The sequence below is a fragment of the Carettochelys insculpta genome, chromosome 1 (genome assembly GCF_033958435.1).
Source record: "Carettochelys insculpta isolate YL-2023 chromosome 1, ASM3395843v1, whole genome shotgun sequence".
NCBI classification, from domain to species: domain Eukaryota; kingdom Metazoa; phylum Chordata; order Testudines; family Carettochelyidae; genus Carettochelys; species Carettochelys insculpta.
In genome coordinates, this window is record NC_134137.1 from 184,823,116 (window position 1) to 184,842,446 (window position 19,331).

The 19,331-nt window shown below is 45.5% G+C and overlaps 1 protein-coding gene across 1 annotated transcript in view; it reads left to right on the forward strand.

Moving 5' to 3' along the window:
• Positions 1 to 19,331, forward strand: part of CYYR1 (cysteine and tyrosine rich 1) — a 120,280-nt gene that overhangs the window by 17,408 nt on the left and 83,541 nt on the right. Inside the window, exon 3 of the mRNA XM_074983460.1 lies at positions 16,401 to 16,500. Coding sequence (XP_074839561.1) covers positions 16,401 to 16,500 — 100 coding nt within the window. The remainder of the gene's footprint in view (positions 1 to 16,400; positions 16,501 to 19,331) is intronic.

Genomic DNA, 19,331 nt, shown 5'->3' on the forward strand with positions numbered 1-19,331 from the left:
GCAGATGTTTGTCTCTATCTGATGGATCAGAGCAAATACGGTTGTACCTTAGTGCCTGGCTGTATACAATGGATCGTGTAGTATGCCCTGGGTGGAAGCTGGAGGCATGTAGATAAGCATAGCAGTCCGTGGGTTTTTGGTATAGGATGGTGTTTATGTGACAGTCTCTTATCTGCACAGTAGTGTCCAGGAAGTCAATCTCTTGTGTGGACTGGTCGAGGCCAAGGTTGATGGTGGGGTGGAAACTGTTGAAATCATGGTAGAACTCTTCAAAAGCCTCCTTCCCATGGGTCCAGATGATGAAGATGTCATCAGTGTAGTGCAGGTAGAGGAGGGGCGCTAGGGGACGAGAACTGAGAAAGCGTTGTTCCAGGTCAGCCATAAAAATGTTGGCATACTATGGGGCCGTGCAGCTGCCCATAGCAGTGCCACTGATTTGAAGGTATAATTTGTCCTCAAATCTGAAATAGTTGTGGGTGAGGACACACACCCTACATAAATATAAATATATATATTTATAAATATATAAATACCACCCTATACCAAAAATGTTCTTGAAGCTACAGACTAACTTGGCTACCTCTCTGATACCTGAGGAAGAGCTCACTCTTATTGGAAACAATGCAAAAGGAATACTATTGCCCATTCTTCCTCTAGGTGAATGTTACATATGAACAGCAAAATGTTTGACAAGCAAACAATAATAAAAACACACCTCTTCCTTTGCTGTTGTGAGCTTTTGTGCACATTAGGCTGCCTGAGGATTTCTCTAAGTTTTCCACAAATTACAGAAATGAAACCGCTCAACCTATTAGATTGAACAAAAGGGCATAAGAACCGGAACTCATAAGAATTCATATATCCCTTGTGAGATTTATAAAATGTTATCATTCAGCAACAACTTGGGAGGTAACGCGGTTAGTCTCAGGAGTTCTGGAAACAGACTGTGCTCTGTAGTTCATGGGTCCAGCCACACGGCAATGTCAGGGGTTGGTTCTGCTTTGTGATGGGGTTGTAGCCACTGACTTCAGTAGCTAATATTAAAAGGGAGCGTTGAGTATCATTCAGCCACTCTGTTCTAGAACTGTACTGACAAACTGCATTCCTCTTCCAATCTTTCTCAGACTGAGACCTTAAAGGAGGCAACCAGTAGGTTTGTGCAATAAAGTGGTAAAAATCAAGAGTGACCAGTGTAGACTCAGAGGATTTTTGTGATGGAAGAAAAGAAAGCTGTACTTCATGAACCCTAACAATTACTATTTTGATAACTACACAAAACTAGCCCTTAGGAGCCTAAGATCCTTATAATTGGAGTTGAATGGCTGTGATACAACACAGATCAGTACCAAAAGTACTATAGTGCCACATCCATCTTAACTATTGTGTTCAATATTCACACTGCATCAAAAAAGTTATAGCAGAAATAGTCAATATCCAAAGAATGGCACTGAAGCTGATTAGGAGCATGAAGACTAGAGCAGAAAGAAGATGAATAAAAGTTGATACAATGAATATATAAGAATTCATACACCTAATCTAACTAACCTAGCAGTCAATTGGAAGACTCTCATGTATGTGTATGTTTGGATCCTGCCTCAATTCAGACATTCCTATTTACTCTGTCATGATAAGGGAATATGGAGACACCAACTGAAATGTAAAAGTCATAAAAGGAAATACTTTATTGCAAAAAGTATAATTTACCAGCAGAACTCCTGTCAATAGATATTGAAGAAAAGAACTTAGTGGGATACAAAAGAGGATTGGATAGTAACAGTCACATCTAGAGTTCCACTATGTCTAAGTAAATATGTATAAGGCGCATCAACCCTCCTGTGTCAGGCATAAGCCAAACTAATTAACAGAGTTTAGGATGAACCCTCCCCAAGGGGCATGTTATTATATAATTGTCCATTATGGGAGTTTTTACAGATTCTGCTGAATCATCTGGTATATTATTGACCATTTTCAGAGACTGTCCTAATAACCTTTCCACATCCCTCTCCGTTCATTGTCCTGGATGCTGCATTTTGTATTCTGCCTGTGGTAATTACTAATTCTAAACTGCTGATTTGGCTACAGCAAAGGAGGCTTGATTAGAGTGAGTTTCAAGACATTAACACTGGGAGAGGGATTCTCTCTTCAGAATGTCCCTGGAGGCTAGTATTAGAGGACTTGTCCACTTTACAATCTTTCCCCCAATCCTGAAATGGTTTTTAAGCTCACATGTTGAAAACCATTTCAAGGAACATGATTTTGCAGTCGAGATGCTCTATGTAATGGAAAACTGGAAACGTTTGTTAAAAAGCATCATGAGTATGAGCCTACTTCTCATTTTATTTAGGTTTTGTGCAGTGGTGGATGAACACATCTATCTACTAGGTCCCGGCCAGTTTGGGGGCCCGTAGGAGCACCAGAACTGTACCCCTGCCTCCTGTTCCTCTCCTTCCCCCTTTCTCCCCTGGCAGGGCCCAAGGAGACCAAGCCACTGGAGGGAGACCCAGACCCTCCAGCTGCCCTAGGCCGGGGCAGAAAACCCTAACAGCAGCCCATGTCCCATGTCCCTGCCCTCTGAGGAACACTACAGTCAGTGGGACCCAGGGGTGGAGATTCCAGTCTAGCCTCCTGCCCCCTCCAAGGGGCCTGCATGCTCTGTGGGGAGAGGAGGCCCTGCCTTCACTTGGAGGCAGCAGAGAGCTTCAGGACAGTCACAGGCAGCAAGGAGCCAGGCAGGGAAAACTCTTCTGATGCAGCACCCATCGCTGCTGGCCCAGCCTCTGAGGCCACTGCAGTCCACCTGAGCCTGCACTTGGCTCCCAGACAGGTCCCACTGTTTCTAGGCTCCCATCTTCCTGCTTCCCCTGGGTTTCTCCTGCTCCTGGTGACTGGCTATTGCTTGGGCTTTGTTCCTGCAACAGCAACCACATGTGGCTCTTTTCCTCCAACACTCCCATGTACCGCCACTTCATGAATGCCTGAAGCTATTATGCCCACGCTAAAAAGTGGGCTGGCGTGGCCCTCCATGGCTTCCTCAGTTCTGGCACTCCTGGGTCCCCAGATGTGGGAGGCCCAAATGTTCTTTGTGTCCAGAGCACCAATAATTTTTAATCCACCTCTGGTTATGTCCCATTGTCGTTACTTCTAATTTATACCTGTGTAAGTGAGATTAGAAGCCTTCATTTCTGTTCTCTTCCTTCTCTAATACGGATCTGAATGTGAACCAGATCCTCAACCCATAGACCTCCCTTTGACAAAAAGGGAAGAGTCACAGCGATCCCCCACTTTCTCTGGACCCCACAAAGGTCCCTTTAGAAGCCCGGGGTCCGTGTAAAGGGAGGAGACAGGAAGCCAAGAAGTAGATACACTGTGGTAGGTGCTCCTCATGCTCTCACTCCAATCCTATAAGGAATCCTCAGAGAAAAGATAATACAAGCCAGTGCTGCAATAATGGAAAAATCTGGGATTATATCGTCTCTTCTATATAGTCCCTCCACATTATCGCCTGAGGTGTGAGGGGAGGGGACGGGGCAAGATAATCAAGAACAAAAAGGGAAAGAGGCCCTGCTTTAATTCTTAATTCTAACAAAAATAACACACATGCTACTAAATGAAACCCTGGACAAGAACACAGGCTAGCAACGTGTTTTAGCTGGTTTGTAGGTTCTCCTGTCTTTCTGTGTTTAGTTTGGGCGTTTTTGAGGCAGGGAAGTAACTCATTCCCATAAAGTCACTCTCTTGTCCCTAGGTGCTCCCTCTCCCAGGCACTAACAGATGCCTCTAGAAGAGGCCTTTTATGGACAAAAACACGTGTGGATTTCTCTCATTTTTTGTGTGTAATTCTTCAATATTTCAAAGTGCATTTTGTGGCATAAAACTCTTTACAGAGATTCCGGGGGAAGAGGGGAGGGAAGGGTTTGATCACAGTCTAAATATTTTGGCTATTAGGCCCTATTCCTATTCCAAAAAACTCTTTCATATCCAGCATTCTATCGTTCAAAACTCTCAAATAATTGACATTATAACCATAAGTAAACTTAAGTTACATTTTCCTTAAGTACAGTATAATGAAAGTAAATACAAATAAATACAGCACATACAGTGTAAGTTTACAGTGTACAATACTACTGTTGTTGGTAAATAAAGCACTCCATACATTTTTGTTTGCCTCTTAATATCTAATCTTGTTTTTCTTTAGTGTTATGCATCACTAGATATACTTCTCTATTATCCAGAACATTTGAATGTCCTGCAACCTCCCAGCCCCTGGGCTGGGTTGCAGGATATGAAAAATGTTAGTGTAATTCTTGAATAGGGTTAACTACAATATTTACATATGGTTGTAGAATTCATATGTAACAAATACTTTAGAAGATATTGTTTCACCTTCATTGTCAAACACTTTTCCTATTGAATATCAACAATTATTTTAAAATATCATCTACAGTAGGTAAAAAGCATGCTAAAACTTTCCCCAGGTAATATAGTTTTTAGTTTATCTTTACATAAATATGGCCACAAACTGAGTAATAAACACACAGAGCTGTAATCATGTTTGCAAACAGATTTAGATGTGGTGAAAAAATCTTCTGGTGGGCAACGGCTGTTTTATATTCTCTTTTCTATTTATTAATTCTGCCCTATGGCTGCAAGCAAAATAGGCAATCTAGTTTCGCTAGATCCAGACAACATCAGATTTTAATATTATGTCAGATTGTTTCAAAAAAGCTAGTATAAATACAACCATTATCCAAACCTTTACAGTAGAATGCACGTAGGCCATTCACCACTCAGAGATCTGATTTTGCTTCTACTGACATCAATGGGAGCAGGACTGGTGCCAAAAATTAAATTATGCCTTTTATGACAGATGATCTTAGAATTGTAGGATAGGAAAGGATCTCAAGAGGTCATCCAGTCCAACTCTTTGCATTCATCACAGGGCTAAGCAGACGATCTACATTAGGGGTTCTCAAACTTCACTGCACCATGACCCTTTTCTGACAACAAAAGTGACTACACCTTCCCAGGAGGCAGGAAACAAGCCTGAGCCCACTTGAGCTCCCCTGGATGGGGAGGTGGGGCAAAGCCTGAGTTTCATGTTCTCCCTGCTCAGGGCAAAAGCAGAAACTCAAGGCCTTTAACACAGGCACAGGGCTTGTAACCCAAACCCTGAGCCTTCTGGGTTCGGCTGAAGCCCTGGGCAGTAAGGTTTGGGCTTCAATCCTTGGTCCCACCTGCTTTGGGCAAGCTCTGGTGACCCCATTAAAATGGAGTCACAACCAGGGGTGAAAGTAACAAGATTCTTACAGATACAGTCATACTGCACCCCCATGGGGAGTGGGACTCAGGGAAGGGGTTTGGGGTGTGGGTGGGTGTAGAAGGGCTGAGAACAGAAAATGGGGATATGTAGGAGGGTGCAAGAGTCAGGATGGGGCCTTGGGGGCATGGGAGGCTCAGGGGCAGGGTGCTGTGTGTGGAGTGTTGCAGGAGTCAGGATAAGGAAGGGATCAGGGTTGGGGATGAGAGGGTTGGGGTGTGAGGGCCATGGGGCTGTCCCAGATCAGTGGAGGAGTTTGCACCCACCAGCTCCTTTAATCTGCCTGGCTGTCTGCTGCTGAGCACCGCAGCCTGCGGGAGAGCCCGAGCCAGGCTGGGAGTGCACCATGCCTCCTCCTGCAGCAGAGCATCCCAGCTCCTTCTTCCTGAGCTGCCTAACTTCATCTTTCACAACCCACTTTAAAAAACATCCTTCTGGACCATCCCTAACAGTGTTTACCTAACCTGCTGTTAAAATTCTCTCATGATGGAGATTCCAGTCTCCCTGAGAAATTTGTTCCAGTGGTTAACTACCCTGAGGTTACATCTACAGTCTGAAATAAAGTCGAATTTATTGAAGTCAACTTTGTAACACTGGGTTTTATAAAGTCAAAGTTGAGTTCCTGCACCTCCCCACAAAGTAATTTTTCAAAAGTGTCTTTCCCTGATGAGAGGAATTGTTTGAGTTGGCCACATTACAGACCTTTTAACCAAATGTGTCCTGAGAGCACCCACTGTCATCTTCCCAGACTGCATTGTCCTCATTCCCTTCTTGTTGAAAGAAATGGCCATTTTTCAGAAGGAAAGAAGGAAAAGTAGGGAATCCCAAATAGATGCGCTTCAGAAGGTGACTAAACCATGTTAAAAGGTCACTCAACTAGTTGTCTCCTGGTCAAAAAACACCAAGCAGTGGAAAAATCTGGATCCATGTAAATAAGGAAAAACTTAATATTATTCATAAAGATGGAACGTCGGGAATCCTGAGGGAAAGAAATCCAAACAGGTCGTGGGCTTCAGAAGCTGATGCATCTTTTGCAGATGTGCTCTGGGAGCACCCACCTGACTGTGCCATGTCAGCAGGTTGCTCAATTACTTTTCCCCCCGTGAGAGAAAACCTTTCATTTTAAGGCAGCATGTCAGGGAACTGTCCATGCCACATACTACAATGTTGTTTATGGTAATGGTGGATTAAAACCAGATCACATGCAGAAAAGTAGGGAGGCAATCACAAGGTGAAGCACCCAAGCGAGCAGTGGGAGCACCAGCTGCCAGTACCATGTACCTATGATGCCCAAGTGGAAAAAACTGGCTCCATGCGACTAGAAAGAGCTGTGGGAGCACCCAACTGACTGTGCCGCATCAATAGGTCACTCAACTAATCCCAGGAGAAAGGAAAACAGTGACTTTTAAAAATAGCCTGAGGGAGTGCCCAGCTGACAATGCCATCTACCCATTCTGCAACTTGGGAAAGACTTTGTGTAACTCACAAGCAAAGCCCGTAAGAAGTAGGAAATCCCAGGGGAAAAACAGTGTCTTTGTAAAGTAAGGGAGCACTCAGCTGACTGTGCCATATCAACAGGTTGCTCAGCTACTGTTCCCCCCGGGTGAGAATACAGCAAGCAGGCCACTGCACAGACTGTGGCTTCCTCCAAGCCACATGCTTTGCAAAGGGAGAGTACAGGAGCAGAGCCTGTTGTGTGCCTGTGGGGTGGGGGCAGCCCTAAAAATAGGTGCTGCCGGGGGCCAGCCCCTCCAATGAAACCTCAGCTGGCTGGGGCAAGCTGAGCGACCAGTTGACATGGTTCAGTCAGTGGGTATCTTAGGCTGGGGATCCAGTGAGAAAATTCATGCTGCCCTCAATGGGGCCACGGCCCCTGTAACCTTTTGAGATTTTTCTGTCAGTTGTGTGCATAGGCTGGGGGCCAACCCCAAAAATAGGTGCCACTGGGGGCTGGCCTCCCAACAAAGCTTCAGCTGGAAGAGGCAAGCTGAGGGACCAGTTGACATGGTCTGGTCAGCAGGTTTCAAGGCAGGGAGTCCAGCCCCTGAAATTATTTCACATAGGAGGAGTCATCCCCCCAGTGTGTGTTGCCTCTAGGGGGCCAGCCAGCCCCTAAAAATATTTGCCACTGGGGAGCCAGCCCCTTAGTGCTTGGTGAGCCCCCCCAGCAACTGTGAAGAGCAGAAGCCTTCACCCCGTGCAGGCCAGGGCATGCTGCTGTCTGGAAGCATGATCCACATTGCACGGCTGCCATGTGGTGTGACGGGGGCTAGCCTGCCAGCCGCATGGTGCATGTGGGGGAGGGGAGCTACCCCATACAAATGTGAAGTGCAGAAATGAAATTTCTCGGCCTGTCCTGCTAAACCCTGTGCAGGGAGGAAGCCTTCACTACATGCAGGGCAGGACACGCCACTGTCTGCAAGCACGACCCCCACAGCCCAGCTGCCTCATGGTGTGATGGGGCAGGGACTGGCCCCACAGCCACACAGCGCCTGTGGAGGGGGTGGTGCTAGATTGCTGACTGTATGGCGCCTGGGGGAAAGGGGGCTGCCCCGTAGAAATGTGAAGCACAGAAAAGAAGTTTCTCGGCTTCTCCTGCTATATCCTGCGCAGGGAAGAAGCCCTCACCCTGTGCAGGGCAGGGCGTGATACTGTCTGATGTGCCGCTGTGCCACACAGAGAAGCTGCCATCTGGAATGGTGGGGCAGGGGCTAGTCTGCCAGCCAAAATGAGATCATGGCTCTCCTGATGGCTTTCATAGCTAATGCCATCATCATGCTGATCATAAAGCAATGAATTCAAATCGCCAGTCTTCCTGTTTCCTACTTCCTGCACACCTGAGCCGTGTCTACACGTGCACGCTACTTCGAAGTAGCGGCACTAACTTCGAAATAGCGCCCGTCACGGCTACACGCGCCGGGCGCTATTTCGAAGTTAACTTCGACGTTAGGCGGCGAGACGTCGAAGTCGCTAACCCCATGAGGGGATAGGAATAGCGCCCTACTTCGACGTTCAACGTCGAAGTAGGGACCGTGTAGTCGTTGCGCGTCCCGCAACTTCGAAATAGCGGGGTCCGCCATGGCGGCCATCAGCTGAGGGGTTGAGAGATGCTCTCTCTCCAGCCCCTGCGGGGCTCTATGGTCACCGTGGGCAGCAGCCCTTAGCCCAGGGCTTCTGGCTGCTGCTGCGGCAGCTGGGGATCCATGCTGCAGGCACAGGGTCTGCAACCAGTTGTAGGCTCTGTGTATCTTGTGTTGTTTAGTGCAACTGTGTCTGGGAGGGGCCCTTTAAGGGAGCGGCTTGCTGTTGAGTCCGCCCTGTGACCCTGTCTGCAGCTGTGCCTGGCACCCTTATTTCGATGTGTGCTACTTTGGCGTGTAGACGTTCCCTCGCAGCGCCTATTTCGATGTGGTGCTGCGCAACGTCAAAGTTGAACATTGACGTTGCCAGCCCTGGAGGACGTGTAGACGTTACTCATCGAAATAGCCTATTTCGATGTTGGCTTCACGTGTAGACGTAGCCCTGGAGAGCAAGGGAGGTGAAAGCGGACAGAACATACGCATTCTGGGCAATTGTGGGATAACTCTGAAGGCCAATAAAACTGATATAAAGAAACTCTGTTTCCACACTAGCATTAATCTGACCTTTAAATTCAAACTTGGTGTTACGCTGCATTGGCTGGTCAATGCAAGAATGTCGACCTTAGCGCTTCTTAAAATCTATCTAATGGTATTCGCAGTGAAGACAGTAACATTGTAAAATCAAGCTAAGTACCTTAAAATCAACTTTATGCTGTAGTATAGACATAGCCTGACAGGAAGCTTTTCTTAATGTCCAGCCTCCCCTGCTGCAATTTAAGCCAATTGCTTCTTATCCTATCATCGGAAGTTAAGGAGAACAATTTTTCTTCCTCCTCCATGTAACAACCTTCTAGGTACTTGAAAGCTGTTATCACGTCTTCTCTGCATCTTCTCTTTCCCAAACTAAACAAACCCAATTCTCTCAATCTTCCCTCATAGGTCATGCTTTCTAGACTTTTAATCATTTTTGGTCTTCTCTAGATTTTCTCCAATTTGTCTACATCTTTCCTGAAATGTGGTGCCTATAATGGGACACTATTCCAGCTGAGGTTGAAACAGAGAGGAGCACAGCTGGAAAATTACTTCTTGTATCTTGCTTACGACACTCATGTTAATACATCCCAGAATGTCTGCTTTTTTTTTGCTAGTATTACACTGTTATTTCATGTTTAGCTTGTAGTTGACTATGACCAGTAGATTCCTTTCTTACTTCCTACTACACAGTCATTTCCAATTTTCTTCCTAAATGTAATACATTGCATTTGTCCTTATTGAATTTCACCCTATTTATTTCAGACCCTTTCTCCTGTGTGTCTGGATCATTTTGAATTTTAATCCTATTTTCCAATCCCTTCTTGGTATCGTCTCTAACTTTTATAAATGTACTGTGTATGCCATTATCTAAATCACTGATTAAGACACTGAACAGACCTAGAAGTAATCTTTGTGGGGGCCCTACCTGATATGCCCTTTCAGCTTGACAATGAACCACTAATAACTACTCCCTGGGAATGGTTTTCCTTTCATATATCCACTAGATAATAGCTCCATCTAACTTGTATTTCCATCTTAGTTTGTTTATGAGAAGATGATGCAAGGCAGTATCTTATTACAGTAAAGGTATGCCACATCTACAACTTCCTCCATCCACAACACTTGTCACTCTGTCAAAAAAGGTATTTTTTGTTGATAAATCCATGCTTTTACTTATAACTTTATTATGGTGGAAGTGTATCACTTAAACCATGGCAATAAAAAAATCTAACTGGCTTTGGTTTATCATATGTACACAGGGATGGCAACAGACTTTGCCTTTGCCCTGGGCAGTTTTCAGATGATTGGGGTGCACTCAGCTCTGGGTCCCTCAGAAAGGGTGGGATTTCTGGCAGAAGGGGCAGGGCTAGGACCAACCAGCCCTCTGTGCCTCCCAGACGGTGCCATGTGGAGCACCAGCTGCCCCATTAGCTGTTGCTCAGAGCACGTTTAAATCACCAAGCCCTGGGGAAACTGCCCCAGTACTTCCTGGTTGGTGGCCCTACATGTATGCCAACCACGTCAGTCAGGCTGGAGGTTTGTGTCGTCACATATCAATGACAACTCCTACAACCCTACAGGTAACTCCTGCTTTTCTAAACTAGTGTGACATAAAGCCAGAGCGGAGAGGGAAACAACAAATAGGTGAGACCCAGGATAACAAGTCTGATAACAAGCATTTCCGTTGTGCTGTAAACTAGTACAGCTGTTTAAAGTTTGCATAAAGTAAAGAGGATGGATGTTTTTCTTGTGCTTGCAGAGATAGATATACTAATAAAAAGAATACAAGCCAGCACAAATCAGTTGTGTCTTACAAGTCCTGTTTAGTAAACTGTCAAAAACTGTCCACAAAGCTGACTCAGGCATTCAGCTTCTGCTGCATTTAGTGATATTCTGGATCTAAACTGTGCTTGGACTTCCTTCAAGAATATCCTCTCCTATACGGTGTGTGATTTTTTATTAAGTTACACAGCTTAGCCTTGCCCAGAAGTGCAAAAAGCAGGGGATGGGCCCCTTCAGCCCGAGGAAGTGAGATTTCATAAGGGGGTGCAGCATGATCAGCTGCTGGGTATCAGGCTCATCCATCTCATCAAAAATGTTGAAATGTTTCTGTTTTTATGCGTTTCTATTTACATTTCCATACCAGCTATTAAACTTTTACATTCTAAATTATTTTCTTACCTGCACCAAAGTGGGTTTTTTTATATGAACATAACCAAAATTTCCATCAGTTTGGATTACATTAGACAGGTGTATGTGTGTGGGGTGGCTGCCAATTGTAGGGGCAAAAAGCGGGGGCCTGACATAAATAGTTTGCTCACTCCTGGCCTATCTCACTGCTACCTTGGGGTTGTGCTTCTTGTTACATAAATAACTGCTTCTTATAGCGAGCCAGCCACAACCCCAGCAAGCAAGCTGCTGTGGCTCCACTGGAGAACAGCATTAGGAGCAGACCAGGAGGAAAGGCTCACAGTAGTCCACATATCTCACCTCACACACTGAAACACAGGCATGCTCTGGCAGAATGATGCTCTGTTGTGTGCTCTTAGCTCTCTCAGGCTCCTCGCTGCCCTTGCACACAACCATCTTCAGAACAGGGTGCTTTGCAGAAGCCCTGCAACAGTTTTTATAGCTGGGGGTACTGAAAGCTATTGAACCAAGGTGGAAATCCCTTTAAGCCAGGGGGCGCTGCAACAAAAAGCTGACCAGCCAACCCGTTTTTACCAGGACAGGCCATTATTTAAGCTGTCTCACAGGCATTCCCACTTTTTTAAAGAAAATGGGCAAACTGTCCCTTATTTTGTGGGGCTCCTGTTCCCTGCAACCCAGTGTCTCAGGGCAGCAGCCCCCACTGGCAGGGAGCCCTGCTGTTGGGCAACAGCCCACGGCCTTGACACCCCATGCTTCCGGGTGGCAGCTCCTCCAGGAAGCAGCTACTCCATGCCCTGGCACCACCCAGCAGCAGTCACCACTGCCAGTTAGCTGCGCTGTGGGTCGACTGCCTTGCTCCTTATTGTCTGCTGCCAGGGAGTTCCTCTATGGGGCAACTGTCTTGTTCCCCCGCACCTTGAACTCAGGAAGTCAGCTCCTGCTGCAGGGAAGCTCATCTGCAGGGCAGCAGCCCCGGGGTGCCACCAACCCCTGCCATGCCCTGCAGACCCCCCACAGGCAGGCTGTGGGGCCCTCATCCCTGTTACCTCCCTGGGGCAGCAGCCCCCCTTGCGGAGCAGCCCAGACAGAGGACAGCAGCCCCCGCCCCATATGCCTGTGCCCCGTTTGCCACAGGGCACCCTAAGCAACGCCCCACACCCCGTATTCCAGCACCTCCGCCGGCTCGAGTGAGGGGTCCCCAGCAACCCTGCCGCGTGGGAAGGGCAGGGCAGGGCAGGGCAGGGCCGGGCCAGGGGAGACGCGCTGCCGCCCCACACACCGCAGGGCTGACCCGGGAGCGCGGTGGCGGCTGCGGCAGCAAGACAAAGGAGGCGGGAGAGGCCGGGCGGCGGCAGAGCTCCGCACCCCGCCGATGGGCTCAGCGCCCCCACTCCAGCCCGGCCGCCTCGGCGATGCGCCCTTTGCTTTCCCGCCCCCGCCACAGCTCGCTCCTGGGGCCGCGAAGGCGTTGCCGGAAGAGGAATCTCGCCGCCCGGCCGCCCGCATGGACCCAGCGGCGCGGCGCGGCGCGGCGGACTAGCTGCCCCAGCTGGCGCTGCTCTCGGTCTTCCCAGGTGGGTGGGGAGGGCGCGAGGCGGGCCGGGGCCCGCGCACCCTGCGGCCCGCCCTTGTGCTGGCGCTGCGCTCGGGCCGGCTGCGCCTGGGGAAGGGGCCGAGGGCGGCGCCGCGCGGTTCCTCCCTCCCGCCGTAGGGGGCGAGTCTCGGGCGCGGTGCCTGGGCCGGGGGGCGCGCAGGGGCCGGTCTCCCTGCCGCTGGGTGCGCGGAACGGGCGAGGGACTGCGGCCAGCCCTCTGCGGAGGAAACCGGAGGCGTGGCGGGCGGGGCTGGGGAGCTGCTCGCCCTGGTTTTAGTGCCAGCCTCTGGGTCCCAGACGCGGCTCCTTGTCTCCAGGCTGAGCAGGTTTCCCATTGATCTGATCAAGGGGATCTGTCCCACAACAGCTCATCATCCCGTACATCATTTTGTTAGTCTTTGAAGTGCTACGTGACTGCTGCTTTGTTTTGTCGGAGTACAGGCTAACAGAGCTGCTTGTCTGTTACTACTCAAATTTGCTTGCATGTTGAACAGTAGCAGAGAGGGAGCCCTGCTAGTCTATATAATACCCAAACCAAAAACCAGTCAAGTAGCACTTTAAAGAGTAACAAAATAATTTATTAGGTGATGAGCTTTCACGGGACAGACAACTAATAAATTATTTTGTTAGTCTTTAAAGTGTTACTTGACTGCCTTTTTTTTTTTTTTAATTAAACTCAGATTTCCATGGGTCATCTGCAGAGGGGAGCTCACCCTTTGCTAGGGATTGGTTTGGAAAGCTCAGTAATTAGAGTAAATCAAGTAGGGGCACATCTTCCTCCTTTAGCAACTTCTTCTGGGACCCTTTTACTGGGGGTGGGGGTGTAAATTAATAATGACGATTAATTTTCTTTAAAAGGAATTCAGTGAAACGAATACAAAAGTCTCCAAACATCCTTCCACTACATAACATGCTCCTGCTGTAGCACCTTAGGATCCCTGTGCCTAATTAAATCTGGGCCCCAGAAGTCGGCTTGATTTCTGCTACTGGTTGTATTTCCTTGGTCTGGCACCCTTGTGCCCCCGCAGCCAGGGCGACCATATCTCCCTGTCCCAAATACGAGACAAGGGGAGATGTGGGGGAAGGGTAACTCCTCCTGGCTCCACCAAGCCCCAGGAAGCCAGCATGGAGGCAGCAGCTCCCAGCACTCCCAGGGACACAACAGCTGTCAGCATTTTCTGGGAAGTGGCAGCCACCCATGCTCCCCTCACTTCCGTCAAGGCTCAGGGAAGTGACCTAGTGGTCTCCGGCCTGCACAGCTGCTGGCCAAAAATGTCAGCGGCAGGAGGGCCCAAATATGGGACAATTAGGCCCTTTTAAAAAATAAGTAAGGATGCCTTTTTGACTTCCCAAATACAGGACTATCTTGCCAAATATGGGATGGATGGTAACCCTACCCCTGGCCAATCCCATGGTTAAACCCTCAAACTCCAAGTGAAGTATAGGTCATGTACAAGTCCCCTCCACTTCAAGTATGTCACAGAAAAGCACTGAGAATAATTAAATACATTCTGGAATCTAATGATTTATTAGGTGATGAGCTTTCTTGGGGCACTTCTTCATATGTGTATAAGTGTCTTTTGCAATGCTTGGACTGATGCACTAACAAATGAAAACACATTGGCAGTGCTAGTGTAAACAGGTGACTGCATTTCTACCACTGCCATTTAAATTTGCACAGAGGAAGTATACATGACATGATAGTTCTTAAACAACAACAACAAAGTAACAGTCTTAGGTCTGCCCTATCAAGACGGGGAGCTGCAATGGGGGGAAAATAAAGTTTATGTATACAGGTCCCACAATTACAACGGAGTAGCTTCCACTTTCAGTGGGTCTGAATTTAGCCCCACAGGACTAATTGACATTATATTGCCCTCATTAGACAAGAACTGAGGCTTCAAATTAGCAAAGACTCACTGTTGAGGGCAGCACTCTTTGGGATTTAAGGCAAGTGGATAAAAATTAACATATGTTTATGTGCTTTCCTGACTTAGTAACTTTAAAATAGAAGGTATAATAATCAGAAGCTTCACAATTTAACATAGTACTATTCTTTTGCACAAGACTGTGCGTTTGCTGATAATGTTTGCCACTTTTGGGGAAACTTCATGATTTTTGATAATTTAAATGATTTGTTTCATTTATCAACTACTTGACCAAATAATACAGTTGACAGGAAACTCTTTCATATCTGGCATTCTATTATCCAGCACTCTCAAATAACTGGCACTTTAACCACAAATAAAGTTTAGTTACATTTTCCATAAGTACTTATAGTGACAGTAAATACAAATAAATATAGCAAATAACAGTATAAGTTTGCAGTATACAGTGCTACTCTTGTTAGTAAATAAAGTACTCTGCACACATATTTGTTTGTTTCTTAATATTTAATTTTGGTTTTTTTAGTATTATTCATTGCTAGTCACACCTCTCTGTTATCCTGAATATCTGGTAAACTCTTGGTCCCAGGGCTGCTGGTTATAAAAAAGTTCACATTCTTTGAATGAGATGAGTGTGAACAGGATACTTCTATTAGTTTCAAAAAAAAAGAAACCATGTCAGTTTTAAGTCTCTAATGCGGCCAAAAATTAACTAGCTCATTTACTTTCCCTAAATGAGCACTGCAAATTTTTTAAAACCCTCCTTTTCAGCTAGGTCAACCAGGACCAGTAAAACCAGGAGGCAGTGATTACTGACTTGAGAAGTCCCACTGAAAACTGATGCTAGAACATCAATAAAGGCTTCATTTGTAATTGCATGGGGCAGAAGTCTCCAAATTAAATACTCAATTGCACCTGTGCAAACCCATTGTTTTCAGTTTAAGCTCTCAGTGAGTCTGCATCTGTTTAACTAACTGTTTAACTAGGGTCTTATTTGGCTTGTTGAATCTTTATTATTGCTATCAATGACCTACAAGATGGAAAGAATCTCAGTGAATTCTCAGAGTTCACCTTGAGTTTATGACAGTTAGAAAAACATCTTTGTGTAAATTTAACAAAATTGCACTGGAAATCAGTGTGATGCAGTAAATATGCAATCTTGAAAGGATGCTTTTACAGAGGTACTTTTTCAGAGGAGAACCTGAACTTTGAGTTGTTGCTTTTACTTCCGGGGAAAAAAACTAGTCCCTCTTTAAAAACAACAAAATCATGGATAGTGCAAAACTTTGAGCAGATTATATGTTATTCTTGATCTCTCTTTAATACATGGATATTGATTTATTTGCTAACCCTTTTATTCCTTTTTTACAGTTTGATTGTTCTGTAAAAATTACATAGTAAAAGGCTGGGAGGGTTGGGATTGGGAGAAAAAGTGATTATATCTTTCTAGTTAGGAGTACCCTTGCCACAAAGGTGTACACAAAGGATATTTCTTTTTATTATTAAAATGTAAAAAGATAATCTGTACTGATGGAAATCTGAAATTCTTTTTTTTAAATCCAGAGAGAGGGACAGAACCCATATAGCCACACTGCAAAATAGAGACATGCAGTGGTACCTGAAGATGCACTCTTCACTCAAGCCAGTTGGAATTCTGCTGGCAATTGGATGGCAGGGTCAGATGAAACCTCGTGGCCTGTGGGCCTGGTTTAACAAAAAAAACTGCTCCAATGCCTCCTTAAAGCTGTTCTATATAGGGTTAGGGTGGTTTTTTTGGAGGGGGGGTGTTGTTTTTTTACTATTGTGACAGCATTAATGTTGTTTTTATTCTGCAAAAGATTGTCTTGCTCAGTGTGAAAATGACTGCAAAGCTTATTGCTGTGATGGGACTACCCCCTACTGCTGCTCATATTATGCCTACATTGGGAATGTCCTTTTGTAAGTATTTTCATTTTCTTGAGAAAATTGATGCACTCTATTCATGACTTGCTGTAGAGTTAGATTACTGAAAACTGAGTTTGGCAATAAACGTTTAAAGATTGTTTCCTGCTAATAGCATCATAGATATTTCCAGAATAAAAACTGTTGGTCTCATGAAATCTAAGAATTGTATACTTCCAAAGTATGTAGTCATGTTAGATTTGGTAAAACAGCTAGACCTTAGGTAAATTAATGTGAATTCCTTGTCACTGGAGCTAGACCGATTTACTCAGGCTGAAAACAGGCCAGAAAGAAGGCATTAGACGAGTGGGCTAGATTATTGTAAATTCGCTTTTCCTGTTTTAACCCAACGTCATTTGTTTGTTCTTTTGAAAAATGGTGTTTTATCGTTAGCTAGAATTCATTGTAAAGCTTTCAAGATAGATTCTGCTGGTCCTTTCACATTCTAGTATGTGTTGCACATTCTATAGCCTTGCACATTGTGGTATGTGTAAAAACAGTGGCTGCTGGTGTGGGAGAAAACAAGGATATTTCCATATTGAAAGAAACATAAGGGTTAAATTCTTCATTCAACATGCATGCACAGAAACAGGTCCCAGTCCTGCCTGTAATTAAATCCACTACTACTGACGGTTCAAAATCAGTAAGGTTTCTTGTAGGTGCAAGTCTGCACTAGCAAGTCTAATTGTCGGCTCACTGTCTAAATGTTGCAGTAGCAAGGAAGAGGGCCACACATGTATCAGAACAAAATCAACGTTAAAATGTACAACTGTATTTTGTGACATATTGCACCACAAATTTTGTTGAGCTAATTGCATCAATCATTTCACTAGGGATCAAAGTTGATCCCAGATATGCAATTCTAGCCATGCCATTAGCACAGCTAGTATCGACATATCAGGATCGACTTTGTTTCCTCGTGTAGCTCGGGGTTCCTTGAGCTCACACTGATGTCCCTTACTCCACATGGCAGCATGGAGCACCAGGGTTGACAGCCAAACCCAGAGATATCGATTTTGCTGCATCTTCACTGATGCAGAAGAATCAAACTCCGGCAGATTGATTGTGGCGCATCGAAATCACTGTAAGTGTGGACATACCTTCAGTGTACCTTATCATGCTTTAAAGGAGCAGACATATTGATGTAATCTGAATTTATGTGAAACCTTTGGATCAAATTAGAAAATTTTTAGACTAAATAATCTAACAATAGAATGTCAGAATCCCTTACGCCTCTGGAAATAGGAATGCACAGATTCAAGATTTCCTGGTATTGTTCATGCTTCCACCCAGGGGATAAAATGTTCCTATTTATTTTTCTTTTCTGTGTAATGAAAACTCATTCTAAGGATGTTTCCTCATTTAATACACAGAAAAGTATTTGTTTCTGACATCCCTATTCCAGCTCAAGTCTGCAGGTCTTGCACAGAGTGGTGAGACTGTTAGCCAAGGATATCATACCTCAGAAACAATCTTTTCATCGTTGTGTGGGCCTCAGAAACAATTTTCATATACCACTGCTGCACAAACCAAACCAATTCTGCCTTCCTGATAGCAGTGCTCAGCACAGGGGTTTAGGGAGGGTCAACACAATGAGTCCTTAACATCCTCCCAGATTAAACTGATCCTTTTTATATAAAGGAAGGGGAAAGGAGGCAATCATTAGGTCTCAGTGCCTTCAGCTGCAGGAGAAATAGAGCTGGCCTGCTTTCTTTTGAAAATTCATGGTTTCCAGTATATGTCATAAACAGTTTTGCAATGGACAGTTATTTAAATAAGCCTGAGACCTGGGTCTTGCTGGGTTGGTGGAGGCTTTTGAATGTATTTGGATGAATTTTACCACTTATGGAACTTTGCAAACATTAAGGCTACATAGTAACAGAGAGGAAGCTGTGCTAGTCTATACACTATCAAAACAAAAAGCAGTCAAGTGGCACTTTAAAGACTAGCAAAATGGTTTATTAGGTGAGCTTTCGTGGGACAGACCCACTTCTTCAGACCATAACCAGACCAGAACAGACTCGATATTTAAGGCACAGAGAACCAAAAACAGTAAGCAAGGAGGACAAATCAGAAAAAGATAATCAAGGTGAGCAAATCAGAGAGTGGAGGGGTGGGGGGGAAGGTCAAGAATTAGATTGAGCCAAGTATGCAGAGGAGCCCCTATAGTGACTCAGAAAGTTCCCCTCCCGGTTTAAACCATGCGCTAATGTGCCAAATTTGAATATAAAAGCCAGCTTCCCTGCTTCCCTTTGAAGAACTGTGCGAAAGTTCTTTTTCAGTAACACACATACCTTTAGGTCATTAATAGAATGCCGCATTCCATTAAAATGTTGACTAACTGGTTTGTGGATCTGGAGAGTTTTGATGTCTGTTTTGTGCCCATTAACCCTTTGTCCAAGGGAGTTAGAAGTCTACAGTTATACTACAGTGATTTGTCGACAGAAGTCACAGTTGGAAGAGATTTCCTGACAAAACTTCTGTCGACCGAGTGCAGCCACACACAAAAACAACTGGAAGAGTGCTCCACGCTGTCAACAGAGCAGCTTGGCTGCCTGGCTGCTCTCTCAACAAAACTGGTAAGCAGCAGCACAGCAGACAGGGCTGCCCATTGTTCTGAATGCCTTGTCGGTTGAGAGAAGGCACCCCAGAATGGCCACACAGCTTTTTTGTCGACAGAATCTGTTGGCAGCAGAGTTATGCCTTATAGCTGAGAGGCAGAACGCTGCTGGCAAAAACGGTGAGTCTTGTCAACAAAATGCATTTTGTGTGTGGAAGTTCCACAGGTTTTGACAGCTAAACTCGCTAGTAAAATGATAGACTAATTG